The following is a 21,702-nucleotide window of genomic DNA, read 5'->3' as shown; positions in this document are numbered from 1 at the left end:
GGTTTTTTTGGTTTTTTTTTTGGGGGGGGGGGTTTTTTTTTGGTTTTTTTTTTTTTTTTTTTTTTTTTTTTTTTTTGTGGGTTTGTGGAGGTTTTTTTTACAGCCTCCATGCCATACTGTTATCTTTCACTGTAAGAAAAAAGTAGTTAAGTAAATTTCTAGTTCTTGGGGGAGTGATGACTTTGGTTTTGCTTTTTAGAAAAATGGTTGACAGTGTGGCAACTGAACCACAGAGGCAAGTGTAACAGAAGGCAAATAGCATCAAGCATTTGTAAGCCTCAGAACAGCAGCTCCCATTCTTTTAAGAAAATACCATCTTTACTGTTATATGATTGACAGCAATACTGATAGATTCTTCTTTTTTTCAAGCTTTTACATTGTTAAAACACCTATTAAAAACTCTGGGGCAAAGGTGTCCAACAATGCTATTCCATTTGCCGCTGTTTTTCTGTTAAAATTTGTCAGTCAGATTGAGGACGAAGTTCCTCCCATTTTGGGCAAACGTGTCAAATGACAGTAGCTTGGTACTTTTTAAGTATTTTAAGAAATGTGAATGTGTTTTACCAGCAAGTGAACTAGCCACAAAACCCACTGCCTTTTTCATGGTTGTGCATTACTGGGAAATGTGCTCGTAGGTATCTTTTAGAAGCAGATGTGTGCGTAATTTTGGGGATTGATGAAGTCTCTGATAACTGATTTTCTAAAAATGGCATTGTTTTAGTGCCATTTTCCTAGTTTCTTGTGCGGTGTGAATTTTCTGGTTCTTTTCCAAAAATTGTAATGTTCTGTTTATACTAGTTCTTTACTCGCTTTTAATTTTAAAAAGCTGTGCGTGAATTTGAAGATACTTGGAAGGTGCTTTATTTCTTAAGCTCATAGAGCTTTTATTTGCCTAAGCTATAAAGTACACAGATAAAAAGGAAGATGTACACTTCCCCCTCATCTGGAGTCCTAAGAGATGCAAGGAAGTGAGGGGGAGGAATGCAGGCACAGACTAATAGGCTATTCCCCTCTCTTGATGAATACTTGATTAAATTATTTATTCCTACTGTATGACTGGGAAGGAAGGAACACGGAAGGTTTTGAAGCTGCATGTCATTCCACAGTGCTGATAAAGTACAGTGGCTCTGGTGGTCTGGTCTGAAACAGCTGCTTTCTGTTTGCCTGAAAAAGAAAATGGTAGTGAATTAAGTAAAAAAAAAAGAAGGAAATTACTTTTTTTGAACCAAATGCTGCATTTTTGTATAGTACTTTTTAAAGGAATATTTTCTGTGAATATCTTGCAATTCTGTTTTAATTCTGTTGCAGTTGTGGAATATAATTGCAGCTTTCTGTAGCAAGGTAGCACTCCTTTGTTTCTAGGGAACCATTTACTACTGCATGCATATTGAGAAAAGTTATGTGCCTAGATCAAGGAACAATATATTAGTCCATGTACCAAATTACACTGCTGGTTTTTAGTTGAGTGGGATCTTTTTGTTTGGTTTTTGATTCTTTTTTTTGTTTGTTGGGTTTTTTTGTTTTCTTCACATGGCCATCTTAAACGATGTCTTCAATCCATTGGGCAGGAGAGAAATGTGGAGTTGAGATTTGGCACTTCTCATTCTGAATTTGACACAGTTTTATTTTCTTCTTCATATAAAAGTTATAAATGTGCTTCTGAGTCTGACGTCAAGATGTGTGATGGCAAATGCTATGTTGCTGAACCTGCTGATGTGTATGTTTGAAATCCTCACAATGAGTTTGTAAAAGCTGTTTATAATGCAAGTATTTAAGGATATTTTCACACGAAGGAAGCATATTATGATGATTTCTAATAGTGTCCTTTAAATTTCATGTTTGAATCCACCCAAGAACTTCTGTGGGTATGCAGTTTGCCCTCCACTCTCTCAGCTTTGATGAAGGGGTTGGGGCAGATATGTGGCCACTTAAGCCCTTCTCTTTCTTCAAATGTAGCAAAAACAAAAGTTCTCAAATTGCTTGTTTTACTCCAGATTTACTCCAGATTTTGCATTGAGACCCTTTCACTCAGTTACTTATTTGCCTTAGGGTGATTCCAGAGTCTCTCTTAAAATGACGTAAGTGCATGAGGAATGAATTAGATCCAGCATTATGGAATGAGATACCTGCCATCTCGCCAGTAATCCTTTACCTGGAATATCATTTTGTGTTCCTGTAAATTATCATTTTCATTAAAGGTACGTCGTGATATAGCCTTCATTTTCAATTGAAAATCTGAATTGGAAGAATTGGGGGAATGTCTGTCCCCTATATGCTTATGACTACTTGTAGCTACTGTTGCTATAGGTATATTTTCAAAGGTCTGCCCGTAGGTTGCCCATATTCATCGGGCGCTTTGTGCTGCAAAGTAAATGATTAGCAGGTGTTACTTCTTGGAGTATTCTTAATGGCTCAAGATTTGATAATGAACAAACACTGGGTAGCTATCAGGGAAATCAATTTAGACATTTCCCTTGCTGATCATGCTGTATTAATAAAGTGGGACTCTGTGAAGTGCCTTCATGTGTGTGAGGTGGGGCCTGCAACAACTAAAAAGGTATTTGCCTCCATATGGGAGGCAGGGACATCTTTTGGGTAGGGACAGGGTGAGAGGCCTGTCATCGTAGACGGGCAGGGACACCTTTCATTGGCTCAGGCTGCTCAAAGCCCCATCCAACCAGAAGCGTTGAACCACGCCAGGTGCCCAGGGTGAGCTTGTTTGGAAGGAGTGTCAATCGCTGGGTTCAAGGCAAGGGAAATTGGGGACTCCAAGCCAGTAGATGGTTTTGTGACTTCTGAATAGGCATTGTTGGCAGACACGTTTCTATGGTTATTTTTTCTTCTACCAAGTGTCACACCATGATAATACAGTGTGAACTTGGCAAACTTTTTTTTATGCGGTCATGCAGCTGATACAATGATTGCAAACATTGTGAATATTTCAGAATTTATAAAGAGCTAAGTCAGTAAAACTATCAACTTTGTCTCCTCAGCCTTTAACTATTGAATTTTTGAGCATGTTTGGGAAAATATGGATATCTCTCATACTAGCATGAGGTGAAAAAAATCATTTTCTTTTGCATTCTTTTTATGTTGTCATGTCCAGAAGAGTGGACTGCACCAGAACACTACATTTATCTTTGCCTACAGATTATAATGAAATAGCTCATAGAAGTTGATCCTTTTCTACATGATTTTCAAGAGTCTTACATACTTAATTGCTGAAAGTTGTTTCTCATTGCTCATATCAGTAACATCTTTTAAATTAAATTCAGGTAAATTGATTGCAGAATCCATGGTTTGATTCTAATATTCTTAATATTAGATATTATCAATATCAATTGGATAATATCAATATTAATATTATCAAGTATCGATAATAACGCTTCATTAATTACTATCAATGTTTCAATATTTTTCAACAATCCAACGTAGTACAGTGTTTTACTGCTGCCCTTTATTATCAGCTAGCAATCGATGCCAGACAGTGTAACCTTGATTTTGAAACTAAATTTAAATGTGGACGGCAAAAAATAGTGGAAGGAAAATAATTATGAAATTAAATTACTACTTCAGATTTGCATTTCCTTTTTCATTCAGGAGTTTTTGTTTTCTTTTAGAGGGTACTGTCATATCTGTTCATTTGTTCAACATTTCCCCAGCAGGTGCAAGGGTAGCATTAGCTTTCAGGTTTTGTTTTAGAAAAACTTAATCTAATCCAGTTTATTTTCTGTTGTCCATAATTGTTGTTTACACAGTCTAGAACAGGACTAATTTTTTTTAAAGCGAGTAAATAAGAAAAATAAATGAAAACATGAGACATGTTTCCAGATGTCCTTTAGAGTCTTCAGCGTTGTGGGTTTTGTATGGTTTTGTGCAAGGTGGAGAAAAGTTTCCTGTTGTATTCTTGCCAACTGGTTATACTGCCAGATAAATTTTAATACAGACCTGTCTCACAATATAGAGCCAGGGGAAATAGAAAGCTGAGAAGAAAAAGGGATGAGGGAGGACAAATACTTCAGAAAATATAAAGACTTTTGTATTTGAGCCCTAGAGAAAGCTACTGTCAAAGCTGCCTTGAAGTTCCATTGTTCTGGCTTATGATCACATGAATGTCTGAAAACGACTGATAAAGACTAAATGAATTAACATTGTTTACAGAAAAGACTCAGTGGGCAAAGGGAAAAATCTTTTAAAAAGAATTACATCCCTGAACAAAACTGAGCAAAACAGACAGAGTGTAACAAATGCAGGGCATATTTGGTTGTGAAAAAGAGCTGTGGTTATCATCCTAGTCTCACCATACCATTTTCTAACACTTCAAATTCAAGCAACCTGTTTTCCAAGTTTCTTTCACAATCCTTTTTCCCTTTGTCTTTTACTTGTGATAGAAAGCAATTCTGTAGTGAAATACACCTGACTGGTAGAAAGTATAGGAAAACCGAAGGAAATGCTTCCTATCTATTTACTTCAGCCACTGGCATAAATACTGGAAATAGTTTGGTTAAAAACAATGATAATGGGGGTGCCTCTTCTGGTTTTGGGTTTTTTTTGTGATAAATTTGGCATGAGGAGAAAGGTCATCAGTGCTTCCTCTCATTCCTTTATGTCCACTCTTAATTGCAAGGCTGTTTGTAATGTGTTACCATATTCTGCGTGTTTCCACATTGCTGGTTACTGACATGTACGTATTTCCTACTTCAGCCGGAGGAGTTTCTTTGAATCTCTATCACATTTTGAATTGTCTGTACCCTCCTGGCACCCTTGCTTGATGGGCATTCCTGTGGATATTCTATAGCTACAGTGTCAAAGAGAAGACACAATCTTACATTAATGTTTGTATTTATGAAAAGTAGTGGGGTTTGTAAACTCACAGAAATGTATGCAAATATGAGTGAATCTTTAATATTACTGAGCTGTATTAATTGAATTGGTCAGGTCAGAATATGCAGGTGACAGGATTCATTCCCTAATATTTACTTTATTTTTGTTTGTAGATCATATTGCTTTTTGGCAGTAAAGCTGGAGTTTAATGTAACAGGGATTTTTAAATTTTTTTTTAAATATGTGTGTCATCAATAATAGTAAAATACTGTAGGTGTAGTCTCATTACTGTGGGCAGAACTTTTAGCTGGAAGTAGGTTAGCAAGGCTTTCTCATGAGAACCAAGTTTCTCTTACACGTCCACTTTGGACTTTGTCTCCTCTGATTTCCCATCATGGTGTCAAGAATTTTCACTTTTTTTCTCTTTTCCTTTCTTTTTCCTCTCATGTTCATTGGGAAGCAGATAGTGAACTTTGCCAGTGTGGTTGACGGCTTTAAAATCTCTTGTAGCAACACAGCACTGCATTTTAGGCTGTTGAACTGAAAGGAATAATTGGTATTGAACTCTCATCTCAATTTTACAGGCTGATTCTGCCTCTATGGTATTTTAATGGATGTGATGAGTAAACAGTTTTTTTCCGGTACATGCAAAAATTCAATAATATGCTGGAGGTGCTAATTCCTTTCTGAACCTGACAGCTGAACCTTTTCAAGAAGAACATCCAGCCTTACAGCTCTGATGATGTAAGCTGATGCAATTTTCCATTTTCAGGGTGTTTGCACAAAGACTTAGAATGGATTTGGGAATTTTGCTTCCATATCACTATAACCCGAGCCAGGTTTTACCGATCACCCCCAGCCTGTATCCATTTGCAGAACAGCAGTCCAGCCTCACTAGGAAATTAGACAGGCACAAAAAGTAGACTCAGATTACACTAATGAGCCCATTAAGGGAGGTATAGGGAGGCTGTCTAGCCAGAACGGGGAACTGAAAGAGGTCTGGCTCTACTCCTTGCTTTATGTTTCTTATATTCTGTAGCCAGTTTTCACCTTCTTAGTATTTACTTGGGAGGGGGAAGTAGTTGCTTTTTCTCCCCCTCCTTCCTGTATTCTTGTATTTGCAATAAGACAATGGTATCTTTTCCAATGTTTGAGGGAGAAAACCTGACACAATTGATGTTTGTAGGCTATAGAGCCTGTGACAAAGCACTAACGAAGCACATTTTCTTTCTAAAATCTTTTGAATTATATGTCTGTTTGGTTATGCTCTCTGATCATTTTACAGAAATCCTCATTTACTACGTGGAAAATCAAAACACAGCAAAATTTGTAATTTAAAAAATAGTCATTAGAAACATTTAATAAAAATCCTATCACATTAATTATATTGTAATAATGTTATCCATAACAGAAAATAAACTTAAAGGTGGCTTCGGAATTTTAGCAGTTTTCAGTTAATGGAAAAATGTATTTTGTATTATAGGTAGGCATGTGCTTTTCCTTAAGGAAACTATAATGTTTTGAGCTTTCTGGTTGATAAAATCCAGGATCCGTGTACGTTTTAAGACTTTGAGAATGTAATTTTTTTTTTTAGTGTTTTAAATCGAGTGAAATATAGGTTTGGGTTCTGCAGTATGTATCTTGTTAGTTTTTATTATGTTTTCTCTGGTGGTGTGTTGGTTTTTGTTTCATTATTATTCAAGAAGACTTTCCTAATATAAACAAAAACCTAGGTTTGGGGTAGCTTAAAGAGTTCATTTTCTTTCAGTTCTTATTTAATTTTTGCTGTTCAGGAGGGAAGCTTTCAGCTGCAGGTTTTTGGAAGCTGTGTTAGTCTGACATCAGTTATTACTGTTGCTTTGCAGTGGTGACTTGCGTTAGTGATGGCCCAATATTTCGGCAGAAAAACAGAAAGGAGAAATTGATAACAGACCAGCAGAAACCTGTAGCAAATGTTCTAGGGTTCCACCTGGTAGAACACAAGCCAGAAAGCTGGAGACAAATGGTGCTGAGGGCTAATAGAGAGCTGGTAAAATAAGCCGGGGCTTGCACAAGGAGCAGGTTGGAATAATGTGAGTAGAGGATTTACTAAGGCATCTTGAGAGATCCTGTAGAGAGACAGTGGAGGGGGATGGGGAGGCAATCTGGAACAGACCCCTTGGACCTACTGAGTTCTTAGTGTAAGCAATATAAGGTAGGTAACCATAGCTTCATATTCTGCAGCCTATCTGACTTCCAAAGGTGTCTCCTAAATTGTTTTGTTCTCTAATTTCTGTAATCTTATTTTACACAAGTCATTATAAATATAACACCAAAATTTTTATCAGGATTCCAATACATTGACTTTAATCTGGTAGAGGTAAGGCATTCAAAATAATTTTATTTTTAAATGAATTTTACAGTAAAGTTATTAACAACTTTGAATCATGGAACAGCCTACAGTCTAAAAAATGTATAGCAAGTGCTACATTGGAATAAATCACTTGGAGATGTTTCTGCAATGTCTGAGTACTGTGTACAAACTTTGAGTAATTTACATGGACCATTCTGACATACCTGGCTTAATAGATGACTTTTTGATTCCATGCTTATAAGAGCCAAACTAATAAAAAAATCCCATGTACCTGGATGAGTGCAGTTTCTTTGTTGTGCACAGTGCTTATGTACTTTGTAATATTGTGTGCATGTAATTTATTTATTACTGTATTAATAATTCATCAATACTAAATTATAAGTCTGAACAAATTATGGAGCAGTTCTGATTTGCTTCTGAGGCAGTCTCTCTGGATAGTAAATGAACTTTGAGAGGATGTATTGTAATGGATCAGCAATTGATTCACTGTGAAAATTCCAGCACCTACCTATAAAAAGGTGAAAAAAACCTCTCAACTTGTTTGCTTCCTCCCAGCCCTTTAGCTTGCAGTGAAACACCTTTAAAGGGAGGTTTATCTGTTTATTTTTGTGAGAAAGTGAACTGAACCTGAAATGGTTGTTGGGATGTCTAATTTTTTCTATTAAAAGCTTGGTACAAGGTATTTCTGTAGTAAATGTTTTGTGTCTTTTGTAGCTGTGACTGTTTCCAAGAATTTTCCTGCTTCCTAAAAGCTGATAAATTTCACAAAATCCTGTGAGTTGCCTTCAGAAAAACAGAGGTTCGTCTTGGTGTACCCTAGTCACTGTTGACAGCAGTTCTGTTGGATGTGGGGGTTCTCCCAGGCACCAGAGCAGAGGCTCCACCATATGCCTCCAAGAATTTTTTCTCAAATTCCCTTAATGGAATAGCCAATTTGTCTGAGGCATTTTGCTGCTATTTGTTACGTCCAGCTCCTCCTGTGTAATGTCTTTTCATCTAATGATTGATCAGAGTGACCAATCAGTAAATTTATATTGTCTTCCAGGGTCATGAGCAGAGCTCTGTAGATATTAGTATGATGATAATACAATGTAAGGAACATGTGTCTTTTATAAACAAAAGCAAGGAAAGCCATATTGTTGTTTTAGTCAGCCCTGTGGACCCCCCAAAATTTTTATGATTAATGGAAAAATACATTTGATCATAAAAGGACATAGCCAGTAGCAGTGTAACAAAGCCATTAGCTTGTGTAACAAGGAAAAAAAAATAGTTAATCAACAAAATATGTTATTGAAAACTGCTACTATGTTTGATGTAATGGTCTTTCCAGGCTTTAGTTAGACTAGTGTATCATGTGGATTAACTTGAAATACCCTTTTGTTTAAGGAGTGAATGCAGATAGTTGAGATAGGTGACATTGTGTGCGGTATGACCTAACGTGTTGCAGTGACTGCAAGTAGGTAGGCCTAACTCCTCCTAAATTTACTTATTGTTGAGTTCTTCTCTCATGGGGGGGACTTGTTTAGAAGTTCAAGTCATTTAAAATTTCAGGTAGATCATATATTGTTTAGAAAGACAATTAATTGCTTGCTTGCTAGCATTATATACATAGAAGTTCCAAGTGCAGGAGGCAAGTGCAAGGCGTTTGTCTCTGAGGAAAAGCAGAATATGGGTAATTTAAAGCAGTGACCAGTTTCAGGGGAAACAATATCCTTGATTGGGAAGTCATAACCCTCTTCTGTGATAATAATTGGATGCAGAGATCATTAGATTTGTTATTTCAGATACTGCTGCTTTTTGCTCTGAGGCCAGAAAATTCTTACCTGTAGAAATGTATAGATATTTCTACATGCAAGAAGAAACGCGTGTTCCTTATGTCCAAACTGTTTAAAATAATCTGATTGCCATTGTTTGTAGATGCAGTTCCCCAGAATTAAAGCTCTCAACAAAGTAGAGATATTTCAGCACTTATTTGGTTTGATTGGCTGGTTGCCTTTGGTTGCAATGTAAAACTGATATTCTCTGTGTGACTTTGTTAAAGGTGGTGATTTACTGTAAAGTTGACTGATGCCTAGAGATTTCTGGTGCGCAGCTTTTTTTCAGTTAGTTTTTGGAAGAGCCTCTGACTTACTTATTAATGTTTCAGTCTTAAACAGAGTGTTCTCAATCTATCGCCTTTATTCACAGCCCTGATTTTAGGGACATTTAATGGAAACTTTATCCAGTAACGTAGTGCTGGACGTAGGACTGGTAAAGTAGCTGTGGTTTTGGTTCCTTTTTCCTTTGGTTTTCATTTTACAAAACAACAGTGACTAGGATCTATGACAACACTACAGTTTAGACACAAGCTTAAAACTGTCTGGGATCTTGAACTCAACGTAAATATGTCTAACATACAGAAGTATTGTGGCTGTGGTTTTGCAATAACAGACAAACAGCTTTTCACAACAGAATGTAGGTGTTAGACCAAATGTTATGCCTCTTGTATCCCTGTTAATTTTATTTTGCCGGAAGTTTGCATTTTATGCGTGGAAAAGTGCCTCTACTTTTCATTTTCATGTCCTTCTCTGAGCATGTCACTTAATATGTTAAAATATATAATCCTTGTTTTATATGCAACTGTAATGGAAAGCAAATTCACTTCTTTTGAAAGTTACCATTCCTCCATTAATTCAGAAAAGAAAGCTTGCTTATGGTCTCTAAGCTTATAATTGCCAAACATAGTTTCTTTGTAAATGTTTGCTCTTGATAATAAAGACTGTTTGGGAGTCCCCCTTAACCACTTGAAACTTAATTGAGGGTTTTTTAAATCTCTTTCATATGTTAATGGAAGCTGCTAGTGGCTTTGGATAACACTAATTTAACATTAGTCATGTAACGTAACTGTATACAATTATGCTTACTCTTCTGCTGTGCAAGAAAGCAGACTAGCTGAGCGCCTTCCAATAAATGGTCCATTACACAAGGAGGATCTGCATAATCAGTTTTAGATGTTACGTTAAAAGCTTTGGTTCTCATATATATGTGAAATCAAATAAGAATTTTTGACTTAAGAATTTGGACCAAGTTCTGGATCTTAAGTTTGTTATAACATAGAATTTGACAGGTAATAAATGAGCTTGTGAACTTGAAAGAAACATTTTTCCAATTTCTAATAATGCAGTTTCTGGATATCTTTGTGAATATTAAGCTCTTCTTCTGTAGATCAGAGTCTTGCTAAGGACCACACCAAACCACACCAAACTCATTTTTATTTACTTCTTTCTACTTCACAAAAAAAGAAAGATTATTCCTGGAAAAATATTCCTTTCAAGCAAAACGATAGATTTTATTTTTTTTTACTCATTTTAAAAATTGCATTACCCAAGAAAAAGTGAAGTGACCAAATGTGCTGGTGACTGCAATCTGTAACAATTTCATAAATGTTTGGATTTTATGTAGGCAAAGCATTTTAAAGCAATACTTCTGCCGATTGTGGCAATTCTTTTCTCCACAGTTTCATTTCAAGGAAACATGCTTTTCTTTTTCAGCTGGCATACACTCAGTAAAGGTGAAATCTGAGCCAGAGAGCTTCTGAAAATTTAATCTAGAAGTACTGTAGTACTTCCTTCTTTTCTGAAAGTGTTATTTATTGACTTCTTGGAATCACTGCAATGTAAGAGAAATCTAACTCTGAAAAGTAACTTGCGATGTTGTCGTTGCCATTCTTGTTTTTCTTGTACTTTTGAGACCTTGTTCAGTAAGTGAGGCCAGAGTTAGTAGTTCTGAATAATATTTATTTATTTTTAATTGGAGTTTTGTCTTTTCTTTATACATTTTTATTCCTTCCTTTGAATTTGAATGCTTAAAGGAACAGACACCCTCCCGGAGAACTGTTTTCAATTTCCTATTAAACATCCTGCTAAACCTGACTTTCTAAAACATTATTTTCTCTGTTGTACAAGAATAAAAGTTCTTTTTCACTGTGTTTTCACTAACTTCTCTTGGTTCAAAAACTTACAGGATTTAAATGATACAAGATCAAGTCCATACAATTTTTGGATAAAATACCTTTTGGATTATCATTTGGGGAATGTGGCAGTTGCATCCTAAAGAATTCATATAGCTAAAGTGAATTCAGTATTGTAACTGAACACAATTATTTGGTAATAAGTATTCTGTGTGAAGAAAATAAATTTATCCTCTATGATGGTTGCCCTTTCTTCATACTGTCTTTCAGCTAATGAATACAAGGAAAGTAAACATTGTGCGAGTACCGTAATTATTTGAAAATGCATATAGAATTTTTTCAGTATTGTTTCATAACTTAATCTCTAAGCAGCTACAGTATGATATTACGTAGTATCCATGGAGATATTTAATTTTTCTATTTGTCTTTTAACATCAAAACAAGGAGTTAGATGCATGCTCATTTAAATCCAAAGATAGAAATAGTGTTTAAAAGCTTTGATGGTTGTCTTTTGCTATGAGTTTACACAGAAAAATTATCTGAACTTATGAAGCTAAAGGTCATAATGTAATTCACTTGATGTCATTATCTTTAGTGTCATTAAAGAGAAGTATTTTGCAGCAAAGGTCATTCTGCACACATGATCAGTGCTTTTTGTTGGAAGTTACATAGTCTTATTTTGACATAAAGTGGTTTAATGTCGCATAAATACAGTAGAAAATTGAAGGAGGAATCATAATGAAACGTTTCAAGACCAAACATCAGGATGTGCAAAAGCAAATCTATCCCACAAAGTAACATAAACACAAAAAATGTAGAAAATAAATAATTATATCATAATTAAACTTGGCTCAAAGAAAAGGTTCACTGAACTCATATCACGGGATGAAGTATTAAGAGATGAGAATTTTTACTGTAAATACATGAAAATAGGAAGCACCACTGGCTGACAGTGGTCTTCTTATTGAAGAACAGCCTTAGTGTAGGAGTCTTTACATTGTAAAAAGAATTAACAGTTTGAGGAAGCCTTTAAACTAAGAGTATTATCCAGGGGCTTGGCTACATGACTTATTCAGACCTAGCTGGAAGCAGCATTTTGAAATTTTAAGAAGTATTTCTATGGTCTGGAAAAATGTCATAGTAGACACTCATGTGAATACCAGAAATACTATATTTGATAAAATAAAAATATGTGCACGTCACATTTCTGACAGCGTAAATCATGTTTTTCACTGGTTTTAATTATGTTGCCAACAATAAAACCTTCACAGTTTTGTATTTTCTATGTGTTGGCTCTATTCCAGATTTTCTATTTGATACATCAGCGATTGGATTGCTTGTTTGTGACCACTGAATTTCCTGGATCTGCACTTGAATACATTTTCTGACATAAAGGAAAGAGGCAGGTCGGTTTGCATAAGTGGTTGCAGATTCTAAAAATGGACTTATATTAGAGAAATTTTCTTTTTTAAGATCAGCTGTAGCATCCTCTACTTTTTAAACATTTTTCTTTCCTGCAATATTAATATTTTTCAGATATCTTCTGAGTATTACTATAAATTCATACACTGAAATCAGAGGTTATTGAATTGAAAATAGCTAGTTTGGAATAACTTTGGAAAAGATACAGGTCATGTAAGGTGAAATGCATATAAAAAGCTGAATCCCTAGAACTGAGCAGAAATTGTGTCTGTCTTCCATTCGTGTTTGTTTTAGCTTTTACAAGCTGTGGAGAAAGAAACATCTGATTAATGAAGGATATAGAAAGTTGTCTCATTTAGTCCTATTGTATTGCTACAGCCTCCTGCCATGAAGGAACAGGGGTGAAATATACCATAGGTCTAATTTATTCAGTCTCGGAGCTATTAATAATTCAGAAATGTTTCAGTTCTTATTGATGTTTAGCATTATAAGTGGACAAATAGTGTATGTACTTCTACCGTCTACACAGGAAATTATTTGAGAGAAGGCAGAATACTAGATTTTAAATTGTTGATTAGAGTAGATGCTTTCTAGATTAACCTATTTTCCTAAGAACTTTCTAGATTTGCATTATAGCCGGCTTCTTGTTTTGCAAATGATCAGAGAATAGTAATATTGAAGTAGCAGGGATAAAACCTGCTTATTTTCTGTAGAAACTAATGGTATGAAGGATGCATCATTGAATAATGACAATATAGTAGTTATTAATGTACTTTTTAGAGTAAAATTCAATATCCCTGAAAAAAGCCATATTCTTTTACATATAGATGTGCACAAAAAAGAGCATAGCAAAGAAAATATATGCAAGTTTGTTTACGAGTCATCCAATTTGATTATTTGCCTAACTGAATTCACTGTACATCTTCACCCAATTGTCATGGTAGTAACTTCTTATTTGTAATTAGTGTTCATACATGTGAGACTTATATGGCTATTGAGACTTCTTAGTAATTTCACCTGACTTCTTTAAGGTGCTGAAAACTTTATTTAGGTTTTTCATATAGCACTATGAATGTACCATAGTACAGAGAATACAGAAAATAATATTGTAAAATTTCATTGTTACGTTATGGAATATAGGGTAGTGAGAGTGGATGTGTTGTTTCTAACTCTAAAAAATATGAAGATAAATATACTATGTCTGTATGGGAAACATCTCCTCAGTATTGGGGGTTTGTTGCTGTATGGTTTGGGCCTAAGCTTGACCATTATTTTTCTAAATGTTACAATAAGCATTTTGTAGATTCCTATAGAAAATATAAACAGTGTGTTCATGCTTTTCTTTTTAAGCTCAGTGGACTCAAGCTGAAAAACTCAAACATCTATGTGTAAAATAATGTAGGACTAGATTTAATACAACTTGGTGGAGAATGTATTGGAGCAGCTATCTGTTACATGTCCAATATAGAAAATAGAGTAATAAAAGAGACGTATTGTTTCTAAAATGACGTAAGTATGACCCTGAGGCTTTTCTTTGTATGCATATTAAAATATATATTTTTAAAAATAATTTTAAAATTATTCTTGCTCATTCAACCATATTCCATAAGAATATATTAATGTTTACATTAGTATCGTGTTGTTAGTGGCTTATTCCTGGACCCAGGAGTTTCCTTATAGTGCTGTGGTACTAGATAGTCGGTGCTATGCAGGAGTTGTCTGTCTTCTCTCATTTGTAACTTGCTTTTTCTGACCCGCTGAATGGGGAGGGTCTACATTCACATGCACAATGTAGCCATTTGGGTTTAGAAGCCTATCTCTTCATAGTGAGCTGAAAAACAGTGGGTTTTATGTGTTGGTTTTTGGTTTTTATGTGTTGGTTGTTTTTTTCAGGGATGTGTGTGGAATCTTTCTGAAAGATCTTTGTGAGCTTTGGGGGAGGGGATTTAGTTTATTCAGAATTCATTTTATTTTTGTTTTCTGATTTTGGTTTGTTATTACCTCTTAGTTCATTATACAGAAGCCATCAAGATTACAGAAGGGAGAGGGAGAACATTTAAGTCATTAAACAAAATCCATCCGTCTTTGTAATTTTTTTTCACTCCATTTCTTTCTTGGGTAAACTGATTTCCGTGAGGTAATGATATAAGTGGTATCAGTTTGCTCTACAATACTACAGTGTTTATATATTTGTAGTACTTTTTAGAAGTCATGACAAGAAAACATCATCAATGAACTGCATCTCAAGATTTGTTTAATAGGTGTGGCGTTTTTTCCAAGCACAGGTTCTGATTAGGCTGTTAGGGTAAATCATTAATAGAAGAGATTCCTGTTATGTATTGGAAAAGATCCTTTTTCTGTTTTATGTTAACATTGAGAGATGTACTGCAGTCATTGTCTGTGGTGTCTCTAGAGAGAAATAATGGGGCTCATATTAGCCCTAAGGATGCCACTTAAGCCTTGCTGAATAAACCAGTGGAATATGAACAGGCAAGCCGAAAGATTGGTGTTCATTCTGATAAAAACTGTAACAACTCACAAAAATTTCTATGAGGCCATAGTAATGTTTGGTGAAATGAACAATCATGAACTTTTAGTTTTACATATTATAGACTTCTAAAGAGAACATTTAGCCTAAATGCATAGACAGACACAATATTTATCAAGTACATGTTTTTTTTAATGAGCAGTTTCAGCAGATACTGTATTCGTTACAACCTGAGTCTATGTTCATAAAGTTGACTAGAAAACTACTTTTAAAGTTTTGTAAAGTCTTTCTCCAAGTAATGACAGCATCCCCCCAAAGACTAGCTGGATGTTATGGCATGTATTTGTCTTATTCTCTGAGAGTGTCTCCTTTTTCTTTTTGTTGACATGTTTGTTTCTGCCTGTTTTGTTTCTGAAGATAGTCATCAAAACACAAAGTTGCATGAGTATTTCCTAGACTGCTAAGTATGCTCCTACTTTCATAGTTGTGGTGGACTGGTCAGTGCAGTGTATGTGTGCTAAAAAACCTGTATCATATTTATTCCATAAAGGGCAGCATAACTGTAACAGGGCAGCCCCCTGTTACAGTCAACATGTGTACAGCTTCTGTTTTATTTGGTTTTAAGATAGAAGTTGTTCTAATGGCTGTGGATCTTGCTTTTGTCTCTTCAGACTCTAAAAGACTTTGTGCAACCATCTAACCATTTTAGATAATAACTGTGTGTAGACTGATTACATATAGCTGCATATATATTAACTGTTTGCATAATTCAATACAGAAAAGGCAAATTTTATTTTAAGTGCGGACCTCAGAATCTCTTACAACATACAGTATTGGTTAATATACCATATAAGAATGACTTCTTTGGGGAAAACCTGCTATTTAACTTAAGACTGCTACCACGTTAGTGTAGGAAAAAGCCCCTGCTAGTAAGAGCTTTCCTTGACTTAAAAAATAAGATTAAATAGATATGGCTGCTCACGCTAAGGAAATTCTTATGAATTTTCAGCTTACAAATAGAGAAATAGATAATACTCCCCCCCGCCTTCCCCGCCTTTTATTTTTGAAAAAAATTAGTTGTAAGCTAAATAAATGACATAAGGGTACCAAATAATACTTGCATTACTTACTTTAGTTCTTAGGTAAAAATGAAGCTTATGGAAGAGGATCCTGGTATCCTTCCTCGTAAGCCCGATCTCTGTCCATTTTTGCTGATGCATCTTCCCCAGGTATTTAGAGCCACAGATGTCTTCCAGCTTCTGAAGCAAAAGTACCTTTTGAGACACAGCTGGTTCTCAGTCCAAGCATAGCAGATCTTCAGGGTCACAGGTGCTTTGGATTTGAGAAGGGTGTAGCTGGAGAAGGCTAAGCAACAATCAAATATTTCATTTGAGAATGATGAATGACTTTAAGATGGCATGGATGAAAGTATTCATTTTTTAATAAATAAGGGAAGACTTGGCATTCTAGGGCTTTCTGTTCCAGAGAAAACAAATTTCTGTGTTTTCCTAAAGTGATTTGTGACTGACATGAAAAATGCCTGATTTCTATAGCTATTTATTACGAAATGTCTCATCTCTTTACTAGTTTGTGCAAAGACCCCTTTTTGTGTCTTTTACTGTGGTAAAGAGTATTTGCTAAGGACTCAGAAGCTGTTGTAGCTCAGCTGAAAAAGCAGGGTTTTGAAGTCTGTGCACGCCCTGGAGTGGCTAATTTTGAGGAAGTGGTGGCTTGTCTAACTGTAGGGTGCATGTCCATGAGAATTTAGTTTCCATTGGAAAACTGTTAAAAAATAGAAAATTTTCTCAACTAATATTAAGTTGATGTAAAAGTTACCTAAAAGTTGACCTAGAAAAGGCAGGTTTCTGGGATTCGTGACGTCATGTATTAATTGACTTCAGAGCTGTTACACTCCATGAAAAAGTATGTCAGCAATTTATTTTACCTTCCCAGGACACCCCTGCTATTGAGCACATACTTTCTTAAGAAAAGAAGTTATGTCTTTAGCCAGCTCTCACCTCCTGGGTAGAACAGGCGCAGTCTGTGACATTTTTGGTGACAGAAGCCTTCAGCGAATGGAGCAACTCATCTAAATTTGCTTCAGCTTTTTTCCTCTTGGGAACTGGGCTTTGTGCACCCTGACCAATATTCACAATATTTCTGTACCGGGTGTCTGTGGCACCATCCGTTTTGGTGGGGAGGGGGTCCAGGGGCGGCCTCTGTGAGGAAAGGCCAGGGCTTCCCTGCGCCCCTCCGACCGACCTGCCCCAGGGCACGGCTGAGTCCCTCAGCCAAAATGGTGGCGCCTGTAAGAAAACACATCCAAAAAAGGGCAAAATGCCACATCTCAGTGTGAGGAAAAAAAGTGCGAGAAACAGCTCTGTGAACACCAAGGTGAGTGAAGGAGAAGGAGGAGGGGCTGCAGGTGCTGGCGCAGAGGTGCCAGTGAAGCCTGTGGGACAGGCCATGGTGAAGCAGGTGTTTCCCTGCAGCCCATGGAGGAGTGTGCCAGAGCAGACGTGCCCACTAGAGCAGGTGGGTATTCCTTGAGGAACTGTGCCACATGGAGAACTCATGTTGGAGCAGCCTTATCATAGAATCATAGAATGGTCCAGGCCAGAAGGGACCTCCAAAGGTCATCTAGTCCGACCTCCCCGCAGTCAGCAGGGACACCCCCAACTAGACCAGGTTGCCCAGGGCCTCATCAAGCCTCACCTTGAGTATCTCCAGGGATGGGGCCTCAACCACCTCCCTGGGCAACCTGTTCCAGTGCTCCACCACCCTCATAGTAAAGAGTTTTCTCCTAATCTCCAATCTAAATCTGCTCCCCTTCAGTTTAAAGCCATTGCCCCTCGTCCTGTCACTACAGGTCTTTGTAAACAGGCTCTCCCCAGCCTTCCTGTAGGCCCCCTTCAGGTACTGGAAGGCTGCTATTAGGTCTCCCTGGAGCCTCCTCTTCTTCAGGCTGAACAATCCCAGCTCCCTCAGCCTGTCCTCGTAGCAGAGGTGCTCCAACCCCCTGATCATCTTTGTGGCCCTCCTCTGGCCCTGCTCCATTCAGGTCCATGTCTTTCCTATATTGAGGGCTCCAGACCTGTACACAGTATTCCAGGTGAGGTCTCACCAGAGCAGAGTAAAGCAGAAGAATTACCTCTCTGGACCTGCTAGCAATTCTTATCCTGAAGCCCTGCTGCCTGTGGGAAGGACCCATGCTGAAGCAGGAGAAAAACATGAGGAGGAGTGAGAAGCAGAGAGGAGCTGCAGTGGTCTCTCCTCAGCCTCTCGTTCCCCATCTTCCCCATGCCACTTGGGGAGGGAAGAGGTATAGGAGCTGAGAAAGAACAGATGAAGTTGAGCCTGGAAAAAAGGGGCAAGGGAGAGGGGGAAGTTCTTTTAGGTTTTGTCGTTGTTTCTCACCATCCAAATCTATTGTAATTGGCAATGAATTATTTTTTCCCCAAGTCGAGTCTGTCTTGCCTATGACGGTAATTGGTAAGTGATCTCCCTATCTTTATCTCTACGCATGTACTTTTTCGCTTTATTCTCCCTCACTGCATCTTTTGAGGAGCAGGAGTGAAAGAGGTCCTGGCTGGGAGTCTGCAGCCGGCCAAGGTCAATGAAGGCTACAACACTCACCAGTGTCAGCAAGCAGGACCGGATTCCAGTTTGTCTCTATTCATAAAATTGGTTTATTGTGAAGAAACTGTCCCCATGCTTGTTAACTGCGCTCTCACTGTAGAAAATAGAAACCTAGAAAGAAGTGATCCATTGAAAACTTATTGTTGTAATTTAATCAATTTATTATTTTTAGGTCTTTTGAAAGTATATCTGCCCTCAGAGTACTGTAGCTTTGGGGAGAGCATGCCATGTTTTTTGTATAAATCTAAAGCCCTTCATCCATCGTAACTGCCTTAATTTTGGAGCATAGCACCACCAAAGTTACAATTAAAAATCAGGAAGATGCAGGTCAGGAAACTCAAAAAGGGAAAAGCTAATCCTCAGCCCAGTTGCTTCTTGCTTGTGCATATGGCTTCAAATACAAAATTCATGTATTTAGTACTTGTCTAATAGTGTAATATAAACATTAGTTTAGCAAGTATAGTATAAACCACTAGATGGAGTAGTGTTGCCATCAGAAATTAAGAGAGAGTTTCAAGTTCAAAGTTGCAAGTTTTTTTAAGGTACTTAAAGGCCAACTTGACATATATATCCATATGTTAGAACTTGTAACCATTAACTGCAGTACATAGCTGTGTTAACGCATTATTTTTTCACACTACAGTGTGTTTTAGGCTAGGGAAAGCAAGAATGTTTTTCCTTTTTTCTTGTTGTGAGGTTTGTATTAACCTGAGTTCACAAACTGTAGGCAAATTTGGCCTTTTTTTCCTTTCATTTTTTTTCCAGCTCATAACTTGTGTCTGTTTTCTATGTCATTACTTTAGGAAAGCTAAGGCATCTCATTTTCTATTAAGTATCAGACAATTAATTGAAATACTTCTTACTACTGTGTTTCAGAATTGGAAGAGAGGGAGATGACTATGTCAAAAGCTTTTATTTTGAGATTTTTGTTGCTGTTGCACTCTATTTTCTGTTTCTTTTTTTCTCATGTTCTCCTAGGATCTTGCACAAGAGCCTAAAAACATTTAAAATTTGCAGAATGAAAAGATGGCACAGGCAATGCTGGTACCACCAGGATCTGACAGCTTCTTCTATTTCACCAAAGAATCTCTTGCAGCTATTGAAAAACGTATTGCTGATGAAACATCTCGTTGCGACAAAAAAGAGCATAAAGATGATGATGGTCATGAAGAAGATCACCCAAAGCCAAGTAATGACTTGGAGGCAGGAAAGACACTGCCATTTATATATGGCGATATTCCTCCAGGAATGGTGTCTGAACCCCTGGAGGACCTGGATCCATATTATATCAATAAAAAAGTAAGTGCTTTACTTCTGTTGAGCTATAAAGTGGTGAATTGTCTGGTGTGGAGATAGTCAGAAGGCCTGGTTGAAAGTACTATGCAGTATGTGTTGGTTACTTTGAATACAGTATAAATATGACTGCAATTCTTCTGCTTAATTTGCTTATTTTTCAAATTAACTTTTCTTTTAATGTCTAAGGATTCCATATGATGATATTTTGAGTTAGTGGATTTTGCATTGGATGTCCTTTAATCTCTTCAAAACTGATTGAATGCTGAAGCATTGGAAAACTTCCTCTGTGTCTGCTACTTTGTTCCTGAGGTTTCTAGAAAACATAGTACCTGAGATCTACTTTAGCAGAGTGGTCTTTGAACAAAGTGCTTATCTAGTCATCTGCCAAAATGATCGACTGTCAAACGTTCCTTTAAATCTCATAGAAATATTTGTTTTACAAAAAGTTTAATATTTAACTCTATTTGACTAGGGGGGGAACATAAGTAAAAAAAAAAATAAAAATACATTATTATGATATGTTGCCAGCTTCATGTGATGCAATTTCTGTGAATTGGTAACAGCTTGTGTCACTTACAGGTATGAGTTTGTTGTGCTAAAGTTTGCTTCAGGACCACAGCAACTGTTCTGAGTCTCATGGGGGGATTTGATTTTTCTGGCCAGTTATATTTTTCATGATATTTTAATCATCAGGATGATTTTAATACCAGTTCCTCAGCAAGTAATCCCTTCCTGCACTGCCCCATGAGGAACATGAAGAGACTACACTGGTAGGACAATTTAAGGTCACATGCCCTCAATAATAGTGTGTTACAGGGCAAGGAAGTTCTTGAAAGTGTCTGCATCCTTCCTCCTAGTATCACTTTAAATCTGCATGGATGCAGACTTTTCCAAGAAATTTTATATAAATGCTGTGGGTTTGTTTAATGTAAAAGAGAATTTGTGGCTCAGTATCAGTTCAGCAAAACAGTATAAAAGTAACATTCATGTGAGTAGCCCCACATTCTCTTCTCACGTGGGACTAAGTGTAAAGCCTAAAACTGTACTTTGTATTTCAGTATTGGGTCTATGTTAAAGGCCTAATATCGATGTGAAAAGAAAATCTAAATGTATATACATGTACTGTAATGTGGCTCAGTTTCTTTTGTAGATGTTAGGATGACGTAAGGAGAAAAAGGCAAGGGTGATGATTTTAGCAAGTACAGATGAAGAAATTATGTTTTTATGTAGGCATGAGAAGTGGAATAAGCAAAAGAATAAAAGCAAAATCGAGTTTACATTAAAAAGGCAACACAAAATAAGCGGCAAGTGGTGATTTTATTGTGTAAATCAGTAAAATGCTTGTTGAATTAAAAAAGTAAAACAGTTTCTTGAAAAATGATTCTGTCAAATGATATATTTCCTTTACAATAGAATATCATTAGAAAACAGAAAGATTCAATGTTAAAACCTGCTTTTTTCCAGATATTAGATATATTTTGGGAGAATAATCATAAGATGTAGATGGAATTAAGATTTCTTTAGATGACATTTTCCATGTATGTCCTAGACAAAATCACAAATGGTTGCATGAATGGTATTAGCGATTACTGCACAGGTAATAAAGGCAGTAAAGCCTTCAAAAGCCATGGATTACTTATGTCAGAAGCAGTTTTAAAGTGCTGTAATGGTTAAATAGTTGCTTATAGGTGTCCAAAAATGGTTAATTAGGTGCTTCATTTTGCATTGCTG

General features: G+C 36.6%; 1 protein-coding gene across 1 annotated transcript in view; it reads left to right on the top strand.

Annotated features, from left to right (window-relative positions):
* Positions 1-21,702, top strand: part of LOC106895136 (sodium channel protein type 2 subunit alpha-like) — a 77,240-nt gene that overhangs the window by 12,602 nt on the left and 42,936 nt on the right. The window contains exon 5 of the mRNA XM_014954277.1: positions 19,654-19,974. Within this exon, the coding sequence (XP_014809763.1) occupies positions 19,702-19,974 (273 nt within the window). The 5' untranslated portion in view covers positions 19,654-19,701. The remainder of the gene's footprint in view (positions 1-19,653; positions 19,975-21,702) is intronic.

The sequence above is a fragment of the Calidris pugnax genome, unplaced genomic scaffold (genome assembly GCF_001431845.1).
Source record: "Calidris pugnax isolate Ruff unplaced genomic scaffold, ASM143184v1 scaffold103, whole genome shotgun sequence".
Classification (NCBI taxonomy): Eukaryota; Metazoa; Chordata; class Aves; order Charadriiformes; family Scolopacidae; genus Calidris; species Calidris pugnax.
The sequence above is the reverse complement of the archived record's forward strand: the minus strand, read 5'-3'. Positions and strand labels throughout refer to the sequence as shown.